General features: G+C 42.4%; 1 protein-coding gene across 1 annotated transcript; it reads left to right on the forward strand.

Annotated features, from left to right (window-relative positions):
- The first annotated feature begins 877 nt into the window (after window positions 1-877).
- Window positions 878-19,741, forward strand: ACRC (acidic repeat containing). The gene is made up of 10 exons (XM_010565335.1): window positions 878-1,230; window positions 2,094-2,140; window positions 4,715-4,766; window positions 5,141-5,214; window positions 6,722-7,162; window positions 9,395-9,566; window positions 10,671-10,815; window positions 12,410-12,548; window positions 16,518-16,722; window positions 18,702-19,741. Exons 1-10 carry the CDS (start codon window positions 878-880, stop codon window positions 18,952-18,954), a joined length of 1,881 nt encoding a protein of 626 aa, XP_010563637.1. The 3' UTR covers window positions 18,955-19,741.
- The last annotated feature ends 310 nt before the right edge of the window (window positions 19,742-20,051 follow it).

A 20,051-nucleotide genomic window follows, 5' to 3' on the forward strand; every position in this document is an offset into this window, starting at 1 on the left:
CTATTGTCAGAAAAGTATTCTGAACTGCTGACCTTCCATATTCCTTTCTGTAATTCTCTTTTAAATAACACTGTTTATTTCAGCAGAAGTAATCACAGGTAAGTGTAGATCTTGTACATAGATGTTTCTGTTTCCACTAGGTTAGACTAAACCCACCCAAACGTGAAAGCTCGGGTGTGTGTGCGTGCTTAATTCAGAAGTGTTTTGGGCCTCACAGCAGCTTATTTCTTCCAGCCTTCATGGTGCTGTCATCTCAGGTCACACTCTATAGTACCTTGAAAAACATCGCCTGTGTGTCAGTTAATACTTTTGTTTTGAATAAGCAACAATAGCATTCCCCTACTCCTAAATGTCTGTGGTGGGTCAAGGACTGCAATTTGAAATGAGTGTCAACTTTGCTAATGGTGCTAGAGGTGCAGCAGGTCAGTATGTCTCTTGATTGTGCTTAGCTTGAGACTCCACTTTCTGCCAGGTGTCGGTGCACCTAAGACAGTCGGTCCGTGCTGGCGCTGGGTGTATCCTGCCCGTTGAGCACCCCTTCTCGGTGGGGTGCCATCGCTGCCTCCATGCCCCGGGGAGGAAGCCTGCCTGTAGTTACTCTCACACCCTCTCCTGTTAGCAACAGCTGTCTGGTATCACGAGGGGCGGTAACAGCCTTTTTACGAGCTACGTCTGTGTGTGGCGGTGGCCGAATCCGCAGTTCAGCTGGAGCCGGTGCCGATTCCCCCGGCGCCAACAGCGGCCAACCGACGGGGGACTCCGCGGGCCAGTCCCGCCCGGCCATGTGTGCGTTGTGCGCAGGCGCGGGGCCGCGCGCATGCGGGCTGGCCCGGTGCCCCGGAAGCGCTGCTGTGGGGCGCGGGCGGTTTGAAGCGGGATGGAGCGGGCAGCGGTGCGTCGGGGGCCACTAGCCGCCTTCTGCCCCCACCCGCCACCACCGCCCCAGCCGGCCGCTCATGCTCTCTTTCGCTTGCAGCTCGAGGAGGCACGGGACGGGGCGCCGCCGCAGCAGAGATGCCCGCAGGCCCCCCAGGGCGGTGAGGGCCGCGGGGAGCGCCCGGCCGCCCCCGCACCCGCTCAATACCTGGAGCAGGCGGGGAGCGTGGCCGCAGGACGTCCCGGTGGCGGGCCTTCAGACTTGTGCGATGGCGGCTCTTGCTGCGGTTTGGCTTCAGGCGGACGCGGTCCGGGGCGAGTGGCCGTGGGGAGCCAGGGCCGACGGGGCGGCAGGTGGGTGAGGTGGTGGTCGGTGGGGCAGCAGCCCCACCTCACGCATCCTCCGTTATTGTTGTTGATCATATCTAAATATAGTTTTGGATTATGCGCTCGATTGTTTTACGATAATTGGTAGGTATTAGCATGTTTCAGAATTATAGCCTTTAAGGGTTGAGTAACTTTAATGTAATTAAAAGAAGCTGTCCGCATATTTTTAAGCAATTGCATAGTGTATTTTTCAAGATGTTAATGTTTGGGTTTTGCCAGAAAATGGAATAAATAATTTGGTAAGAGTATTATGGGTTGCCTCTACGTTTGTGTGAGAATTGCAGTCGAAGTAGTAATGCATCCATTTTGCATCTTAAAATAGCTTTATGAAAGCTATTGCGGTTTGCTAAATATTTACGGCAACCATATTTAAAGTGCATTTTATACAAAAGCAGTTTGTTTCTCATTGCTGCATGTTTTGAGATTTTAGACTTAATACAACACAGCGTTCTCTACCTGATCATATACCACATGTAAGATGAGAAACAAGGTTTCTATCCCTTCTGACTTCTGATACCCAATTTGAACTTAAACGAATGTAATGTCCTAAGCCTGTGTGTCTCCAAACGGTTCAGTCTTTCAGATTTTGACAGCAATTGGTTGCCACTTGAACATTGAACATATATGGTTGTTAAAAATTTTAGTATACAAGTTCTAATATTTCTATTTGAAATAATTTTAAAACCGTTTAGCCTATTTGAGATGTTCAGGGTTTTTTCAGTATACATTTGGTTCTCAGTGTTCACAGGCATTTCAGACCAGTGGAGATGCGGATCTACTTGCTGTTGACCTAATGTTCTTGATACTATTCTGTATTTCATTTTTTGCAGCCATGCCCTGTACTTCTCTTCCAGCAGCGATGAAGAATTTGAAATGTGTAAGTAATAGCACATGTTATTTTGTTTTCTGAAGGAGTATGAAAAGGACACATTTCTATCTAGTTATAATGAAGTAGTTTTTATGCATTATTTTCTTTCATTGCTCCTGCTGCAAAGTACATTTTCTCCTTGCCACAGTGAGTGTTCTTGAATCTCATGTCTCAATTTTGGATGCTTTTTGCCTGGCATTACTTTTTCTTGTTGCCTCAGTTCTGTCCCATGTTACTCACTTGCTTCCTTCTTAGTCTATGGAGAGTCTTTGAATAAACATTTTCTCTAAGCAGTTACAGTTCCAAACACATGTCTAAACTACTCAGAATTCTCTCTTATGTGTCATGGCTTTTGCTGCGTGAATCTTAACCAGTCGGAGGGATGTTTTTGGCTTTTCATAGTGGCTCGAGGTCTTGGTAAGATGGAATTGAATACTAAATTTTACGTGGTGGCGTCTGCTGTGCATAATTTCCTATCTTTGTTTAGCCTGTACCTGATATTTGTGTTTTTCTTCTTGGTAATAGCCATTATGACTATCATTTTGTGCTAGGGTAGTTGAGCACACGCTGGGTTTTTTCCTGTTGCAAGAGTTCTATTTAGCTTGTTCCTTAGGTGGACTAATCATGGCTCTACCACATCTCAAGTGAGTTTCAGAGTGGTAAGTAATTTAATTGTTTGTATATCTTGCAACATGTTCCTCACTATGTATTCAACATTTGAAAAGAGATGGTAGAAATGGTAAGGCAACAAGTCATATATGTTTATTTTGCCTTTTGCATAACACTCTCGTGTTAGTCCAGCTGCTTTTAAAGCAGATTTCTCATTACTTTAGAGTTCATGCTGTGCTCCAGCTCAGTGCCATGTGAATGATCTTAAGCATTGTCAAGCCTTACTACTTGCGTCCAGTTGAATTAAAATGAGCTGTGTATAGTTCCTGCACTACTACTGGGCTTTTAAATCTGATAAATGTTTCAATACTGTCCATTTATTAGGTCACTGCTCACTTTCCTGTAATTTTTTAAACTTACATATTTTTTAGTCTGCTTTTTTTTTTTTCTCCTTTTTTTTTTTTTTTTTTTTTTTTGTCTCCTCCATCTGGCAGGCTGTTGAGGCTGAAGTCATGTGTCAGCTCTGGCACGGAAGGTAGCTGAGAGTTGGGTAGCTGGTAGTTGCGGCTTGGAGCAGAATATTTGCAAAGCTATTTTGCAAATATTTGCAAAGCTATTCTATTGCCATACCATTACTATAGTGACAGTTGTAGGAAAGAGTGAAATGAAAATATGTACTAAGAGACAAGAAACTAAAGAGAATTGATTTATTAAGTAGCAAGTCATATTTTTCTGTAAGTATTTGGTTTTCTGTGACCAGCTGGCCATCTTATTAGTTTGGTCCTGCTTCATGGTCTAGGAACACTGTGGTTATGAACATCTAGGAAAGCTGGCTGCTGGCCATTTGTGCTTCAATGAGCCACCTTGATGTGGTGGCTTGGAAGGCAGCAGAGGCTGTGGTTACTTCTTTTGTAATGATGGTAGTGGTGAAGACTACTGGGTGCTAAAACTGAGAATAATTTATTGCTCCAAGTACTTTTTGAGTTTCAAGGTCTTGAATTCCCCCCCACTTGTGCTCTTCCTCAAAGAGGACAACACCCAGTCCCATCCTATGCCTTTTAACTTACAGTGTGCTTTCAGGGTACTATTTGGGTGGAGCTCAGCTGCTCTTCCTGGTACCAGAATCTACCAATCAGCCATATCAACAAACCTATCTTCTGGTTTTGGGCTTATGGCATAGTGCAAAAGTTTATAATACCATTGAAGTCATGTATGCATCTTCAGATTGTGAGAACGTTCCTTAACTGCTATTTTGACCCATTGTGTTCTGAAGAAGTGTTCCCTTCTCCCCAGCCTGATTTATGTTTTAATTAAATTTGTTCCCCTTCAACTTTCCTGAATCTCTCATAATGATGGTGTGTGAAATTTTGATGGCGTTTCTGATAATCTCTCGAGTCACTACTTGAAGCATGTGCAGTACCGCTACCTGAACCATGTTTCATGTTTAGCAGTCACCACAATATTCCTGGAGTGATTTAAAATGTGTTTATTTCTGAGTAGTAGTATTGAATTGCTGTTCTGCAGTGGGTTATTACTGTTACCATTTCGTTTGAATGCTTTTTTGGAGTCACTTAGTGGAATAAGCATGTGGGCGACTCTTTGCAGTAGGAAAGCTACTACCTGCAGTCATTGAAATGCTTGGGGAAAATACTGTTAAACCGATTCAATTCCACCTCCGCTGATCCACATATATGAAGAGGCTATACTGAATACTGCAAGATACATAATGGCTCTTATCTGGCTTTGTGCTTGGCAAGGATTGAATAATGAAGGAAACGCTTTCTAGCATTTGCTGTCAGCTTTGAGGAATTAAGAGGTGGAATTACATGTAAAGCATTTTTATGTTTGTGTTTGGTTTTTTTTTTAAAGACTTTAGACTGAATTTTTACTAGTTGCAAACTTTTCTCTTAAAAAAAAAAAAGGCATAACAAAAGAAACAGAACCCTGTTCTTAATTAATATTTTATTGCTTCAGTTTTAGCTAGAATGAAAACTCCCAAATCTGTTTCTAAAAAGGCGGATGCAAGGTAGGTGCTGTAATTAATGACTCTTCAATGTTTATATATTAGTTTTCTGTATCGCATCTACTATTCAGAATACAGAAAAATGATCAAAAGTTTTAGTGATTCATAGGCAGATACATGTATAGGAGTGAGTGCAGACAGAAGAACTGCTATGTGCTCAATCTGCATGTTCAAGTCAAATGTAAAATGGGATGTTTGGAGGTGTACGTGCTCTTGCCATTCCTGTTAATGGACATATTTGGTAACATTTGCAGTAAGCAGCTCATAATGGTATATTGGGTGGCTTTTTTTTTGTTTGCTTTTTTAGTAAGGCGGACTTACTCTTCTGTTTTCCTGCTTGTGCCTACCTTTTTTCACATTAATTGCTTGTTTTATAGTTTGAAGGACTTAATTGATGACTTGGATGATTTCTTCTTGGACTTTAAAGTGAGAGAGAGCACAACAAAGAATGGTAAATAATTGTCCAACAGCAAATATGAAGCAGGCATTTTAATGGGTGGAAAGATAGCATTCGTTGCTGAGCTCATAAATTTCTGAGGGAGCTTGTTAAACATAAGATCACTTTGTCTCTTCCTTGAAGGGTACCAGAGGAGAGGCTTTTCTTTTTCCTCTGGGGTAACAGAGGAAAGCATGGTTATACTGTTCTGACAAGTGTACATTTTGAAGCATTGCTGTAGGTCTGCAGATACTGTGGGCTATCTGCTAGTATCTGGGTCTGTGAAGAGAGTAGCAGCTCATGGCTGATTAGACTGAGCTGCAAATATGGGATAATCACTGTGGAGACAGGACTTAGGATATGCAAAGCAGTGTTCCTATGGCTGTACCAGCTCATTCTGTGGCTAAAAGACACTGAGTAAGGAAAGAAGGTAACTGTTGTTAAGCTAGATACCTTTAATTTGATGCAGATATTGGCAATCAGGCCAGTCTTGCCTATGGGTGTTGCAGAGCTACAGATAGGGTCCTTTAATTTGGAGCGTCTTTAGCCAAGGTCCTATGTGTAATCCTTTGAATGCTGGCTACAAGATGCTCTGGCAAACCATGACTTGAGGGGCTTCAATGCTTGTCTGAGCAGAAGATCCGTCTTTTCCCCCAAGGGATGGAAAGTGCCTTGGTTTACTAACATTCAGATCCTGACTATAGCTGTCTGGTACACTTCTCATTGATACGAGCAAAGTGGACTTTCCTAGAAGGAGTGAACAGGGCTCTGGAATTCTTTACATGGTTGCTGGGCCAGCAATCAGGTGATAGAATTCTAGTAGGTGAGGGATGATAACAGTGATCTCATGTGAACCTGGAGAAGCTCTGACCCCTGATCAAGAAGGGTGGGATCTCTTGCAGTTGGTGTGAATGTCAACCCTGAAACATGTATGCCAGCTGCAGACTGTAAAAAAACTATTGGGATGCTTTCTGGAGGGGAAATGCTTTTCTAAAAGTGGACCAGAAGCATCATTAAAATAAAAAGTCACCAATAGATCTGACATGATACTTTGATCTTGATAGGTCAAATCAGAGATGTCAGAAGCCTTGTTTGTTGGCAAGTGTGTGCTTTGTGCTGTAGACTATGGCCTGATCAGCTAAGGCTGAGCATTTTTAACCCTTCACTTGCTGGTGTTATAAAACTTTAATGTGAAATGTTCAGCCTCACTCTTACATGCATGTAGCTTTTGTTAGTGGGAATGAAGATTATGCCAGTGCTAGCTACCTATTCAGGATTGTTAGGTCTGATGGCTGATGTATACACACATGGGGTTTAAGGCTTGGGTTTTTTTATACATCTTTCAGTGACTTTCCATTTAGTATGATGATAAATAAGCAGGGTGTAATAAAGAAAATGCAAAGATATCTTCCTATTCTTTGTGTTTTCCTGTCTTTCAAGGGATTTTTTTTTTGTGTTAAGACAAAGGCAGATGTCCTAAATGAAATTACCAAAACTTCAAGCTGTTTATTCTGAATTGCAGCACAGAAGGATCTTCAGACCCTGAAGAAGTTGATGACTTCTAGAACGAAGAACACTTGCTGCCAAGAATTGCAGTATCCAGAAGCTTCAAGTGACATTGAAGATTCTGTCTTTGTAGAAAGTTCATGGCATGACTACCAAAAAGGGGGAGCGAATGACTTGAAAGAGAGTCGGAGGTGCATAAAACTCCCACCTCCACAAAATCTGAAAAAGTCAATTTCCAGAGGCAGTCCAGACTTGCTTGTTAGAAGGAAAGAAAGAAACTGTGAAAAAAGTACAGAAAATAAAGTGCCAACTGTGGCGCTGAGGCAAAGTACAGAGGTAGAATCAGATAGCTCAGATGACGAATTTGAATCATTAATAGAACGGATAAGGAAACGGAGTATACCTCAAAAACCAATCTTAAGCGCAAGTAAAACTGTCTACCAGCCAAGCACAATAGGTAAGCAATTGTTCTTGGCTAACTTGCAAGCTACTGATTGGCAGCAATGGTAGTGCTAATTGCCTAATTCTTTTCAATTGTGTGGCATATGCTTTAGAAGTGCAACCCAGCATCTTGGAATTAAATTTGATGCAATCAGAAATTATTCCTCTGAGCATTTTGAAAAGTGATTCTACTAGTCGTGTGGTATCAAGATTTAAGTTTTTCACTATTGCTTATTTTTATAATTCCTATAATTGTAGGCATTTTTAGTTTTTAAAATTGTTCTGAAAACAAATCTAACTGGTGGTTTTGAATGATGTTTAATTTTTTTAAATGTATGATAGCAGTTAATGTGAAGCTGTTGTTTTGGTAGGACTGAAATTTTGAGCAGTTTAGATGCTGTTAATTTAGTATTTGAATTTATAATTTACTTATTTTAAATACAGTTTATATCAGTAGTTCCTTCTCTGACTAACTGAAGTGAGCTCCAACTGAAAGATTGCAAAGGGTGAAAAGGACTATTGCTGAGTACAAGCAGGTGAAAACAAATCTCTTTCTAGAAAAGCAAACACAGAGTGCCTTCCTCACTAACAAGGACTAGTTCAGGGCAAGGACACCTATGGAAGAGGATGTCTGACAGCATAGAAATATGCCCTGGGAAAAAGGTGGTGGGTTTTTTTTTATTTTATTTTATTTTTATTGGAATATGTCAATGTGGTCTATAAAACATCCTAGAAGTGAGCTGGCAGCTGCATTGGCTTCCCTGTATATGGCTGAATAGTGAAAGGAGATGAGTGTCATGACCCAGACTGGACAGACCAGGGAGTCGTGTTTAATTCGAAATTCCCTCGGGCTAAATTAACGTGAAACAACACCAAACGATCAGTTAAAGATTTTATTCATGACAGAAGCAAACTGAACTGGGGAGGTGTGGTATTAGGTGACAGGGTTTCTCACAACCGGAATTGGCATAAACCTACTTCTGTAAACCGTGTAACCATATACATTAATTCAGGGAATACGGAGATCCCTCCCATTGAGTCACGAAGTTCAGAGCAGACCCCCTTGCTTTCCAGACTCCTCCTCAGAGAAGGGTCTAGGGGCAGCTGGATCCACTCTTAGTCTCAGACTTGGTCAACAGTTTATGTCTTGAAATGGATGAGGTGTAGGGATTGTGAAAGAGGAAAAGGGAAGAGAGAAGAAGACAGAGAGAGAAAAAGGAAGAGAGAAAGATTTCACTGGTCCTGGGTCCAGCGTTGGTTCAGTCAGCTGAGGTGTCCAGTCAGCTGAGGGGTCCAGTCCCAGTGGTCTTGCGCACCCAGGGCTTCAGTTGATGTCCTTTTATCATCCTTGCTCCTCCTTCGGGCTGGCACCCGAACTCGTCAGGTTAATGAGCAGTTTGTGAGCCTTTGGGCTTGGGGGTCGTTTGTGGAGTAACTTCTCCTTCCCTGCAGACAGGGCCGTTGTTTGATCTTTGTATCAGAACAGCTTATCAGAACAGGGAGCTGCACACCCTCCAGCACGCCCTCCCCCTCCTGTTGCTGATGTCTGAGCTGATGGGCTTTTCACCTTGGTTCCTTGCTGTGCAGGGTTTGTCTTTAAGCAGAACTTGCCCCACCACAATGTTTGAGACATTAACTCTTTCAGTCTCTCACAACGAGTGGTCCAAATAGGGGAACAGTTATAGAAAAGCCAGCAGAGAGAACATCTACTGAAACTGCAAGCCTTGAAGCGGTCCTTGATTTCTGGTGTAAGGGCCAGTCATCTTGGCTATCTGTCCAGATGTGGACTGGTGAAGTAGGCAGCTATCTGATCAGAGCTTGCCTCTGAAACAAACAATGTGACTTATGGTACATGACAGAAGGTTAAAATGATTTTTTTGTTGTTGTTCAGATGGTGTCTCTGCATTACTGCTCCCATTGTGCTGGTGACGTATTTTGAATTAGTGAAATGTCACAGAAGTCCCTGAGTGAGGTCACAAATTCTTTTCCCTCTGCTTCCTACTAACTGAATGTTTGAAAGTTTGGAGTCTACCGCTCCTTCATTGAATGGTAACTTTTGTGGCATATAACAGCAAATTACCTTTCCATCGGTTGTAAAAGCCTTTGCATTCAAGTATGCACAGCAAGAGTGTGTATGCTGAGGTGGAATATTTGACTTTTTTCACTGTTGTCTGTTACCTGGTTGTTGATGTCTGTGCTCCCCGTTCTTTGACAGTGTGTAATTCTGTGACTCTTTCTGTTGAACTAGAAAACATGAAGCCACCCTGTGAAGATGCCCAGCCCTTGAAAGGGGAGGGAGTCAAGGCACCAAGGCCAAACTCCATTTCACTTCAAGAAACGCCTTTCAGGATAAAGGCTTCTGCAAGTATTCCTAGGAATGAATTGGTCAGTTGCTCACAATCAGAAAAGACAGAGAAAAGGTAAGTGTTTCTTCATCTTTACTATGTTCTAGGACCATTATAGATGGACAGAGAGATGCTAAGAATTTTGCCTATGGTGATGTTCTGTTTTTTTCTGGTACCTAGAAACTTCTGCTACCAGTTCAGCAGTTGTTAATAGTTAAGTAGCTGGAAATCAAAGCTTTTGGTCTCAGGTATGACAGGCAGAATATAAGCTAATCTTCACTTAGAGGAATTGATGACAACAACTAAATCTGATAAATGTCAAATCTTCTTTGTAAATGTTAGCTCTCTTGCTATTCCTTGTCTTGCACAGCATACTTCTAACATGTGCTGGCCCTGCAGATTCTGTCTATCCAGCTGCCTGCCTCTGAATATATATTAAAACTAATTCTATTAGTAATTCATGCCTTTTAACAAGCTTGTCTTGGTATTTTTGACCTGTATCCTTATAACTTGCAGAATTCGTGTTTCTTTTTCTATATGTGGATGCAGCTTAAGCTTTTCAGAAGAATGTCTTTTTCATTTCTAATAGCTGCCTTTATTCTGCATTTTAGCCATGTGATGTTTCTTTTAGACATTTTATAATTGTATATACCAATGCAAAACCTTTAAATGATGTCTTCAGAGCTGATGCTTTGTCAGAATGCTGCAGTAGTGGAGTTAGTAATCCTAGTGGAATATCCACTTCCCCTGAATGAAGTCCTGAGATTTCCCATAACATCTTTGGCTATGTTTCTGAAAATATACCTTTATTGTGGGTGATCATGTTAGGGCTGTTCATATATTGATCAAGTTTTGGTACAATTATGGCTCGCTGTGTCACAAAGATCTGAGCCACCCTCTTTTCCTACTTAGGAGTCCTCATAATCTAGTTTTGTGAATTAATGAAATAAATGCAGAACTATTGCAACAGTTCTGCCCTTTCATGGTCCTGAAGAGGGAAGAAGACAGTATAAACATGTGTGCCCCACTGGCCTCGTGAGGGCAAGCTAGTGAAAAGAGTCAGGAGAGGTTTATGCCAGTGGCAGCATCCCAGAGATCTTTATTGGCAATAAAGTGGCTGTTATTTTTCAGCGTGCTATCTCTGTACTTCAGTAAACTGCTTTATGGCTTTTCTTGCAGGCTCAGCGTGTGCTCAGTGCCTGGCTGTTTCTTGCAAGATCTCTCAAATCCAGCTTCCCACTATGTGAAGTATTTCAAGAAAAATAAAGAGGAGCTGGCACAGAAGCTCTACTGTCTGTATAATAGAACCATCTTTGAGCAGAAGGTCGGCTTCAAAACAAAAACTACAATTCTAAAATACTGGTTAATATGTTGTTCCTCAGTTTCTGATGTGATTGCTCTTTATCCTCTTCAGTTAGTACAAGTTAAGCTTTATAGCAATAGCTTACGTTTGAATTAGTTCAAGCAATTTCTTTGAAAGGGGTTTATCACCACTGTGATGCAGCAGTTTTCAGCTTGGCTTGCTTTCCTAGCTGTAATGGTGTACCATCCTTAAGTGAGCAGTCTGGTGTGCAAGAGTCTTTGAGAGGAAGTGCTACATGAGGGGCCTTGGATCAGTTTCAGCTTTGAAGAGGCGACTGATAATTTATCTTCATGTATCTTCTTGTACCTGCATGGTCATCAGCTCAGCAGCCTGGGATTGTTTCTGTTGCCTCTGTGGTAGTAGACCCCAGCAAAGGCAGCTATGGCTTTCTGCTGCTGAAAGAAGCTCAGGGTTGGCTACAGCTGTTGCTCATTCAGCTTTTACTGAAGTAACGTGTACTAGTGAACTCTGCAGTGTTACCACAGCCTAATAGCTAGCTGTAGCACAACTTTCTTGCCAGCAGCTGACAGAAGGCAAGTGGTGGGAGCATATGTTGGGGAGTAGGGAGCTGATGGATAAAAGCGCTTCCCTTTGTTGTTAGGGCCTACTGCCTCATGCTTAGTCATGTTACATGCAGTCTTCATTCATTCCTATTGCATGTTCATGTCTGCCATTCTGGAACAGATTAAAAAGCTGCTTATCCTTTGAATAACAGTTTTGGGTGAGCCTAAAGCTATAAGTTGTGTTTCAAATTAAAGGTTCAATTTCAGAGAACCGCTGTGTTGACCTTTACATCTTCTGGGATACTGGAGACCCTCCTCTGGTGAGAAACATCCTTGAAAGGATGGATGCTGCCCTCAGTAATTCCAGTAGAATTTCTTTCAGGAAGGAAAATGTTTCTGTGCAGCTGAGAAAATACTGTTGAGCTGACCAAGGACAGGCAGAGGTCATGATTTCACATAAAGCTGAGCTGAACAGGCTCACTATTGCTGAAGGCAAAATATCCTACTTCACAGTGCTTCAGCTCGATACCTGTGCTGGCACTTACTACTGTTGGACCAGTTACTTAAGCTTATTAATTAATTTAGATGACAGAAAACTGTTAGTAAAAGAACAGAACTAACCAGGATGGATATGCTGAGGGCTTATAAAATCAGGAGCAGCACAGATAAGCAAGGGGTGATTATTCATCGTTTTGCAGTGTGAAGGTGCATCAAATTAAAATGGCAAGCTGCAGGTTCAGAACAACCAAAGCAGATGGTATTTGATCTGTAAATTATTAAGCTGTAGAACTTCTGATCATGTACTACTGTGGATGCTAACAATGCACTAAGGGACTTTTTGTCTCATCTTGCATTGTGAAACTCCCAGTGTTGGTTACAGAAAAACTGATGATGGGAATAAGAAGCCATGGAGGGTGGGTTTGCATCTTAACTGACAACTAACAGACACATCCTGTACTGGCTTTGCAGTAAATACAAGGGGAAGCCAGAGGGCCAGAAGAAGATAAGAGAGGTAGGAGAGGGCAGATTACATGTTCTGTTTTGTTTTTCAGTTGCCAGAGAAAATGGTAATAATCTGGAATAAGAAAATGAGAAAAACAGCAGGATATTGTGTAACTGGGCAGACAGAAGGTCCTAAAGCAAAGCGTTACGCTCGCATAGAACTTTCTGAGAAAGTCTGTGACTCTGCAGGTAGGTAAAAGAAAAGATATGTTGATTCTTCTTTGAGAAAGCAAGTTCTAGAGATAAAAACATGAATCTGAGGCTGAAGAGATCTGGAACTGGACCTTGCTTTGAAATTTCATGTTTTCTTGAATAAATAAATCCATTAATGGTAGTACTTGTCCTCACAACCCTTCTGAGAGGCTGGGCAAATTTACAGAATGTGAGAACAGAGATGTATTCATGCTAATTGCAGTATTTTGTTTATATTTCTTATTGATTTGAAGACCAGGTTACTGTAACTCTATATGTACTATAATGGCAATCTAAAATCTGACTTCTTCCATCATAGCTAGCCACCTTGTTAGTAGTATTTTAAAGCTGGAATAAAGACAGGTTGCCTGATCTTGTCAAATTAAGTTCTATTATGTGGTGGGTACTATAACAGTTATTTTTGCCTCATCCCCTCCCAATTTGGGGAAATGAATGTTGCAGTTACTGTAGGAGAACCAGTTCTGTAATTAATAGAATATTTTTAAGTAAGCTTATTAAATTTGATTTGAGAGCTACAAAAGGAGTACCCTGGGAATCAGCTTTTGAGGGCTTAGGAGTCCATGAGTGCTGGTCAGTTGTTAAGAAGCATCTTTTAGAAGCACAGGAACAGGCAATCCCACTGTGTTGTAAGTCAAGCAAGCGGGGCAGAAGACCAGTTGACTGAACAGGGAGCTCCTTGTGGAGCTCAAGAGGAAAAAGAAATTGTATGATCTCTGGAAGTGAGGTTAGGCTTTGCAGGAAGATTACAGAGCTGTGGTTTGTGTATGCAGGCAGAAGACATGGAAGGCCAAAGCTCAGTTGAGTTGAAACTGGCCAGTGTTGTGTCAGATAACAAGAAGGGCTTTTTAAAGTATGTTAACAGCAAGAGAAGGCCTAAAGAAAACATTGGACTGATGCTTGTTGAAGATGGTCATCTGATTAATAGGGATGAAGAAAAAGCAGAGGCATTCAATGCTTTTTTTTTTTTGCCTTGGTCTTTAATAAAACTGACAGACCCTGAGCTGCCCAGTCCCCTGAGTTAGGGGACCATGAGCGTGGGAACAGTGATTTTCCATTTGTGGACACTGAAATTGTCAGGGACCAGCTGTATCAGCTGAATGTTCACAAGTCCATGGGGCCTGATGGGATTCACCCCAGAGTACTAAGGAGCCCGGGGGATTTTTTGGCAGGACCCCTGTCAGTGACCTGCCAATGGTCTTGGGAGTCTGGGGAGGTCCCTACTGACTGGAAGCTAGTCAGTGTTATTCCAATTTACAAGAAAGGTGTGAGGGAAGACCCAGGGAACTACAGACCTGTTAGTCTAAACCTCGCTTCTTGGAAGAATTATGAAGATCATACTGGGTACTATTGAAAAGCATTTGAGGAATAATGCAATCATCAGGCACAGTCAACATGGGTTCACAAAGGGGAAGTCCTGTTTAACTAGTTTGATATCCTTCTATGATTAGGTCACCCACCTAGTGGATGAAGGGAAGGCGGTGGATGTAGTTTTTCTGGATTTTAGTCAGACTTCTGGTACTGTCCCTAACAGCATCCTTCTGGACAAGTTGTCCAACTGTGGGATGAGCAGGTTCATGGTGCGCTGGATGAAGGGCAGAGCTCAAAGGGTTGTAGTGATTGGGACTACATCTGGCTGGTGACTGGTCACCAGTGGTGTTCCTCAGGGTTCAATTCTAGGGCCAGTCCTGTTCAATATGTTTATCAATTATCTGGATGCAGGAGTTGAATCCACTATTAGCAAGTTTGCTGATGATACCAAATTGGGAGGTGCTGTTGACTCTCTTGAGGGACAGGATGCCTTGCAGAGGAATTTAGATAGATTGGAGCATTGGGCAATGATTAATGGGATGAAATTTAAGAAGTCCAAATGCTGGATTCTGCACCTGGGATGGGGTAACACCAGGCACAAGTCTAAATTGGGAGAGTAGTGGCTGGAGATCAGCCCTGCAGAAAGGGATCTGGGGGTGCTGGTCAGCAGCAGGCTCAGTAGGAGTCAGGAGTGTGCCCTGGCAGCCAAGAAGGCAAACCACATTCTGGGGTGCATCAAACACAGTGTAACCAGCTGGTCAAAAAAGGTGATTATCCTGCTGTATTCAGCGCTGGTGCAACCTCACCTTGAGTACTGTGTGCAGTTCTGGACTCCACAATTTAAGAAGGATGTGAAGGTCCTTGAATGTGTCCAGAGGAGGGCAACAAAGCTGGTGAAAGGGCTGTGTTGTGGTTTAAGCACAGCTGGCAACAAAGCACCGTGAGGCTGCTTGCTCACTCCTGCCCCCCAGTGGGATGTGGAGGAGAAAATATAATGAAAAGCTTGTGGGTCGACAAAAGGACAGAGAGGGACTGATTATGGTTATGGGCAAAAACCAGACTCAACTTGGGGGGCAAAAACAAAATCAATTTAATTTATTACCAATTGAATCAGAGCAGGATAATGAGAAGTAAAACCAAATCTTAAAACACCTTCCTCCCACCCCTCCCTCCTTCCCAGCTCAACTCCACTCCCGGTTTTCTCTACATCCTCCCCCCAAGCAGCACAGGGGGATGGGTAATGGGGTCAGTTCATCACACCTTGTCTCTGCTGCTCCTTCTTTCTCAGGGGGAGGACTCCTCACTCTTCCCCTGCTCCAGCATGGGGTCACTCCCATGGGAGACAGTCCTACATGAACTACTCCAGTGTGGGCCCTTTCCATGGGCTGCAGTCCTTCAGGCACAGACTGCTCCAGTGCACACTTTTCTTATGGAGTCATGGCCATCTTGGGGAGCATCTCCCTGCTTTGGCATGGGGTTCTCCCTGGGCTGCAGGTGGGCATCTGTTCATCTCCATGGGTTGGGGGGGGACAGCCTGCCGTCTCACCACAGGCTGCAGGGACATCCCCTCCTCTGGTGCAGCTCCTCCCCCTCCTTCTTCACTGACGTTGCTGTCTGCAGAGGGGTTTCTCTCACCTTCCACTCCCCTCTCCACTGCAGATTTCCTTTCTTAAATACATTATCCCAGAGGTGCTACCACTGTTGCTGATTGGGTCTGACTTGGCCAGTGGTGGGTCCAACTTGGAGCCAGGGAAGCTTCTAGCAGCTTCTCACAGGAGCCACCTATGTAGCCCCTCCCCCACTACCAAAACCCTGCCACACAAACCCAAAACAGGCTGGAAGGCATGTCCTATGAGGAGCAGCTAAGAACTTTGGGCGTGTCTACTAGACAAGGAGGCTAAGGGGCAACCTCATTGCTCTCTACAGCTTCCTGAGGAGGGGACGTGGAAAGAGAGGTGGTGATCTCTTCTCCCTGCTATCCAGTGATAAGACACGTGGGAACATTCAAAGCTGTGCTGGGGTGGTTTAGACTGGATGTTGGGAAGCATTACTTTACCAAGAGGGTGGTCAAACACTGGAACAGGCTTCCTGGAGAGGTCGATGCCCCAAGGCTGTCAGCGTTTAAGAGGCGTTTGGACAATGCCCTTAACATACTTTAACTTTTGGTCAGGCAGTTGGACTAGATGATCATTGTAGGTCCCTTCCAACTGAAATATTCTATTCTAATTGTGGAGAAAGTTCAGTGCTCCACTCTAGTTGTTTCTGGATGAAAAATACCAATGTTACAAAAGCAATCAATTAATCTTGGTCTAAATAAAGGTGTTTCAGGTCTCATTAAGAAAAAAAAACAACCCCAAAACCCAACCCAAACAAACAAACAAAAAACCCAAACAGATTAGGAGTGCAGGAAAGTAACTAGGATGCAGAATTGGGCCTAATCACAAAACTGGAAATGCACTGAGTAAAACCTTGTTTTGGGGCATTTTATCTTATCAAAACATTGGTAATTCCAACCTCCAAATTAACTCTTGCATCTTAATAAAGACAGAGTGTCAAAGGCATGACGTAGTGACTAAGGATGAAAGTTTGTAGTTCCCCATACCTGACTGATCTTAATGTCCGTTTGCTTTACCCAAGATCGTCTTCGAGACACACTAGTTCATGAGACTTGCCATGCAGCCACCTGGCTGATCAATGGTGTTCGCGATGGACATGGACGATTCTGGAGATTTTATGCCAATAAATCAGCTGTGATTCATCCGGAACTGCCAGTAGTAACACGATGCCACAGCTATGAGATTAATTACAAATTCATCTATGAGTGTGTTCTGTGCAAATCTACGTGAGTAACGTTTTGATCTTGCATATGATTATGTATTAACTTTGTCTCTAACTTGGCAGTCTTCTGTCTCTAGAAATCATGGGTCTCTTAAACTGTGAAGCAGTTGGGATACTCTCCGAGTTGTCACTTCACATTTCCTGAGCCTACAGAACCTTGCTATGTGATTCCACATGTTTGTTTCCAGGTAGTTTCATTTCCAGTTCAGAGGTCAGGACAGGCAGAAGTGTCATCTGAGGACCATTGGTGGTGATGGAAGGTCTTTGGGAAGCAGTAAATGATCAGAATATGTGCCTCGGCTTTGAAGGACATGGCAGGGAAAGGTCACACCCACGTGGCTGCTCTCACTTTTCAAATATTGCTCAAATGATGTAAATCTGGATTCACTTCTTACTGTAGTTAATACTGAGTGAACTTGTGATGTTTTTTGACCACTTATCTCTGATTTCATGGTCAACACTCATCTTATTACAGGCTTTTTGGTAGGGGGTGGTACTTCCAGTCTTAACTAAGTACTACATCAGGAGTAATACTTGTGGGCCTACACTGATGGATCAATGGCTGGATCTGGTACAACCCTGTAGAATGCATGTAAGCAAAGTACTAGTATGTGTTGCAGAAATAAGGCATTCCAAGTTCTTTTGAAATCTGTAGACGTTTTATAAACTAACATCGTTGAATGTGCCATGACAACAGTCTAGGTTTGATCTAAGGAGAAACAATCTACAGAAGAGTGCTAGACTTGGCATGGTGGACTGAGTTATTTTTTATACGCTCATCCTTGTAAAGATGCTGAGGACTATCTGATGCCAAAAGAAGTCAGTTAGTAGTAACTGGAATTCAAAAGCAGAACAAGTCCTGATAAAAACTGGATATTAGAACAAAGTATCAGAGGAAGCTCTCTGGGTTTTCTATCTTGATGACTTTGAATTAAGACTAAACATTTTGACTAATCTTGTATCTTTGTTATGGTACTGCTAAGTAAAATGTAGAGACCAACAATATAACGATATCTATTGGTTTAAAACTCTACAAAAGCTACAGTCAGTTTTCTAGTTGATCTATCTCATGGACTCTTTCAGCTTGTGTATATACTAAAGGAAGAATAGATATCTGGAGCCACACAGATGTGAGCAGCACTGTGATATGAAGGGCTGAAGCTAGGACACAGCTCTACTGATAGATTGCAACATTGGTTGTCAGACTTCTGTCTTGCTTACTGCACTTGTGAAATGAGAGCTATTTATGTTGCTGAGATCAAACAGAATAAATAGTTGCTATAGTAATTTCAAAGACTTCTTACCTTTCATGGGTATAGAAGGTGTTGCCTTTTCTGGAATATCATAGCTGACCACAGGCTCAGTGGGAAAGCATGAAGTTTTGGGAACTCAGTTCTGCATAGCCCAGGAAAGTGGCTGACAATGGTGTGATTTTTTTTTTTTTTTTGAAGATTATTATTCCCCCCTCACTTTAGGGGCTAAATACATGCTTAGAAAGCATGCATGGGATTTTTTTTCTCAAGATCATATGAGCTACTTCCAGAAGCACTGGCAGGAAACAGTATTTCACATATCAAAGAATCTTCCTGAAGTGTTTAATATGATTATGCAATGTCTTAGTTGCTTAGATGCAACAGAGCATTGAGAAGTTTGATGGTGATGGCTTTGAGGAGAAACTCTGAGGGGTAGTTGATACATGGGTTGTGGAGGTGTTTTGAAATGTTGTAGCACTTCATACTAATAGACTAAAAGAGTCAGAGAAAGGAACCAAGCTGAAAAGGCAGTGGAAAAAGGTCTAGCATAAAGAAATGTGTAATACAGATTTGATTGTTCCACTGTGTGAAGTATGTAGTCTGTTTCCTGTTTTAAAATGCTAGCTTAGAAATCTGACCTAAGTAGCCTGGCAGAAGGTGAAAGGAGCCCTTTCCCATAAGTACTGTCTACTACATGTGTGAAATCAAAGTACTTATTCTTCCATTTCAGGATTGGACGTCATTCCAAGTCTCTGGACACAGAGCACTTCATGTGTGCCTTCTGTGGCGGGCAGCTGGTCCTGAGTCAGCCCACTCGGAAGGATGGCACTCCTGCTAGGACACATCTAATGCCCTTTGCAAAGTACGTGAAAGAAAACTATGGTCTTACTAAAAGAGAGCAGCATGAGCTGAATCATGCAGAAGTCATGCGGAAACTCAGTGCTGATTTTGCTTTAAAAACTAGGCTTCAAGATTCCCTGTAGTATCTCAATACTCTTCCTTTCTTGATCCCACTTAAATTTTGTATGTAGTAGTAAATGAGTCTAACATAAGTCTAAGAATGTGTTTTGGAGTATTCCAGGTCATTTTAATATTTTAGCATTGAATAATTCTAATAAAGAAGACCTTAAGACTATTTCTAAAATGGCAAGAGTGAGCAAGAAGTAATGATAGGAAGTCCACGGTGATGCACAAGTCAGGTTATCCTTCGTAGACTTAAGATAAACACTACCTATGCCTGGAAAGATGCAGTTCTAGGCCTTTCGTGAGACTGACTTGTTATGTCTGGAATTTTCTGAATGGTATTTACACATAGTGCTCCATAGGAGGTCTTCAGTGACTCCAGTGAGCAATAGATTTACTCTTTCATCTGGGTAGCTGATACGCTCTAGACTCTGTATATGTGCTGAAGAACTGCTAGATGTACATCTGTCTGGGATTGCCAGATGCAAGAAAATTCCAGGCCCACGAGTCAAAGTCCTCTGCTTCTGTCTGGATGACTTCCAGGCAGGAAAAGGGGCAGACTTGAGGAAGGCTTCAACATGGGTTCAGGTATTCTCCCAAGGAAAGTTTCTTGAGTGATCCTTGGCTGTTTTTGTTAAAAGTGGGTAGGAGGTAGATGATGCCTCGGATCTCTTAGAGAAAGCGTGAGTTTCTGCAAAGCCCTCTGGCCCTTAGTGAGATCAAAGCTCTTTCTGATTAAATTCTGATTGCAGTTGTGCCTCTAGCACTGAGATTTCATAGAAGCTAAAACAGATGCAAAAGGTCAGGTTGGGGAAAGTGAATTCAAACACTTTCCACCATGAAATGAGAAGGGCTAGTCAGATGACATAAGTCTTTCACGTAGAACATGCCTGAATGTGTGTTACAGTGTTTGGGTCTGCTGTGAACAAATTACTCGGGGGATTAGTAATTTTGAATAATCAATAAATGCCAATTTTATACCAACCATGACAATGAACCAGGCTTCTTTGTTTCAATTTAACCGTGGCTGTGTAGGTATAGTATGTGAAAACTTCTGATTTCTCCTAGCTAGTTTTGAGTTTCACCTACAGCAAGTCACCCTGCTTGCTGTTGAGAA

This window comes from Haliaeetus leucocephalus, unplaced genomic scaffold (genome assembly GCF_000737465.1).
Source record: "Haliaeetus leucocephalus isolate CR32 unplaced genomic scaffold, Haliaeetus_leucocephalus-4.0 Scaffold189, whole genome shotgun sequence".
NCBI classification, from domain to species: domain Eukaryota; kingdom Metazoa; phylum Chordata; class Aves; order Accipitriformes; family Accipitridae; genus Haliaeetus; species Haliaeetus leucocephalus.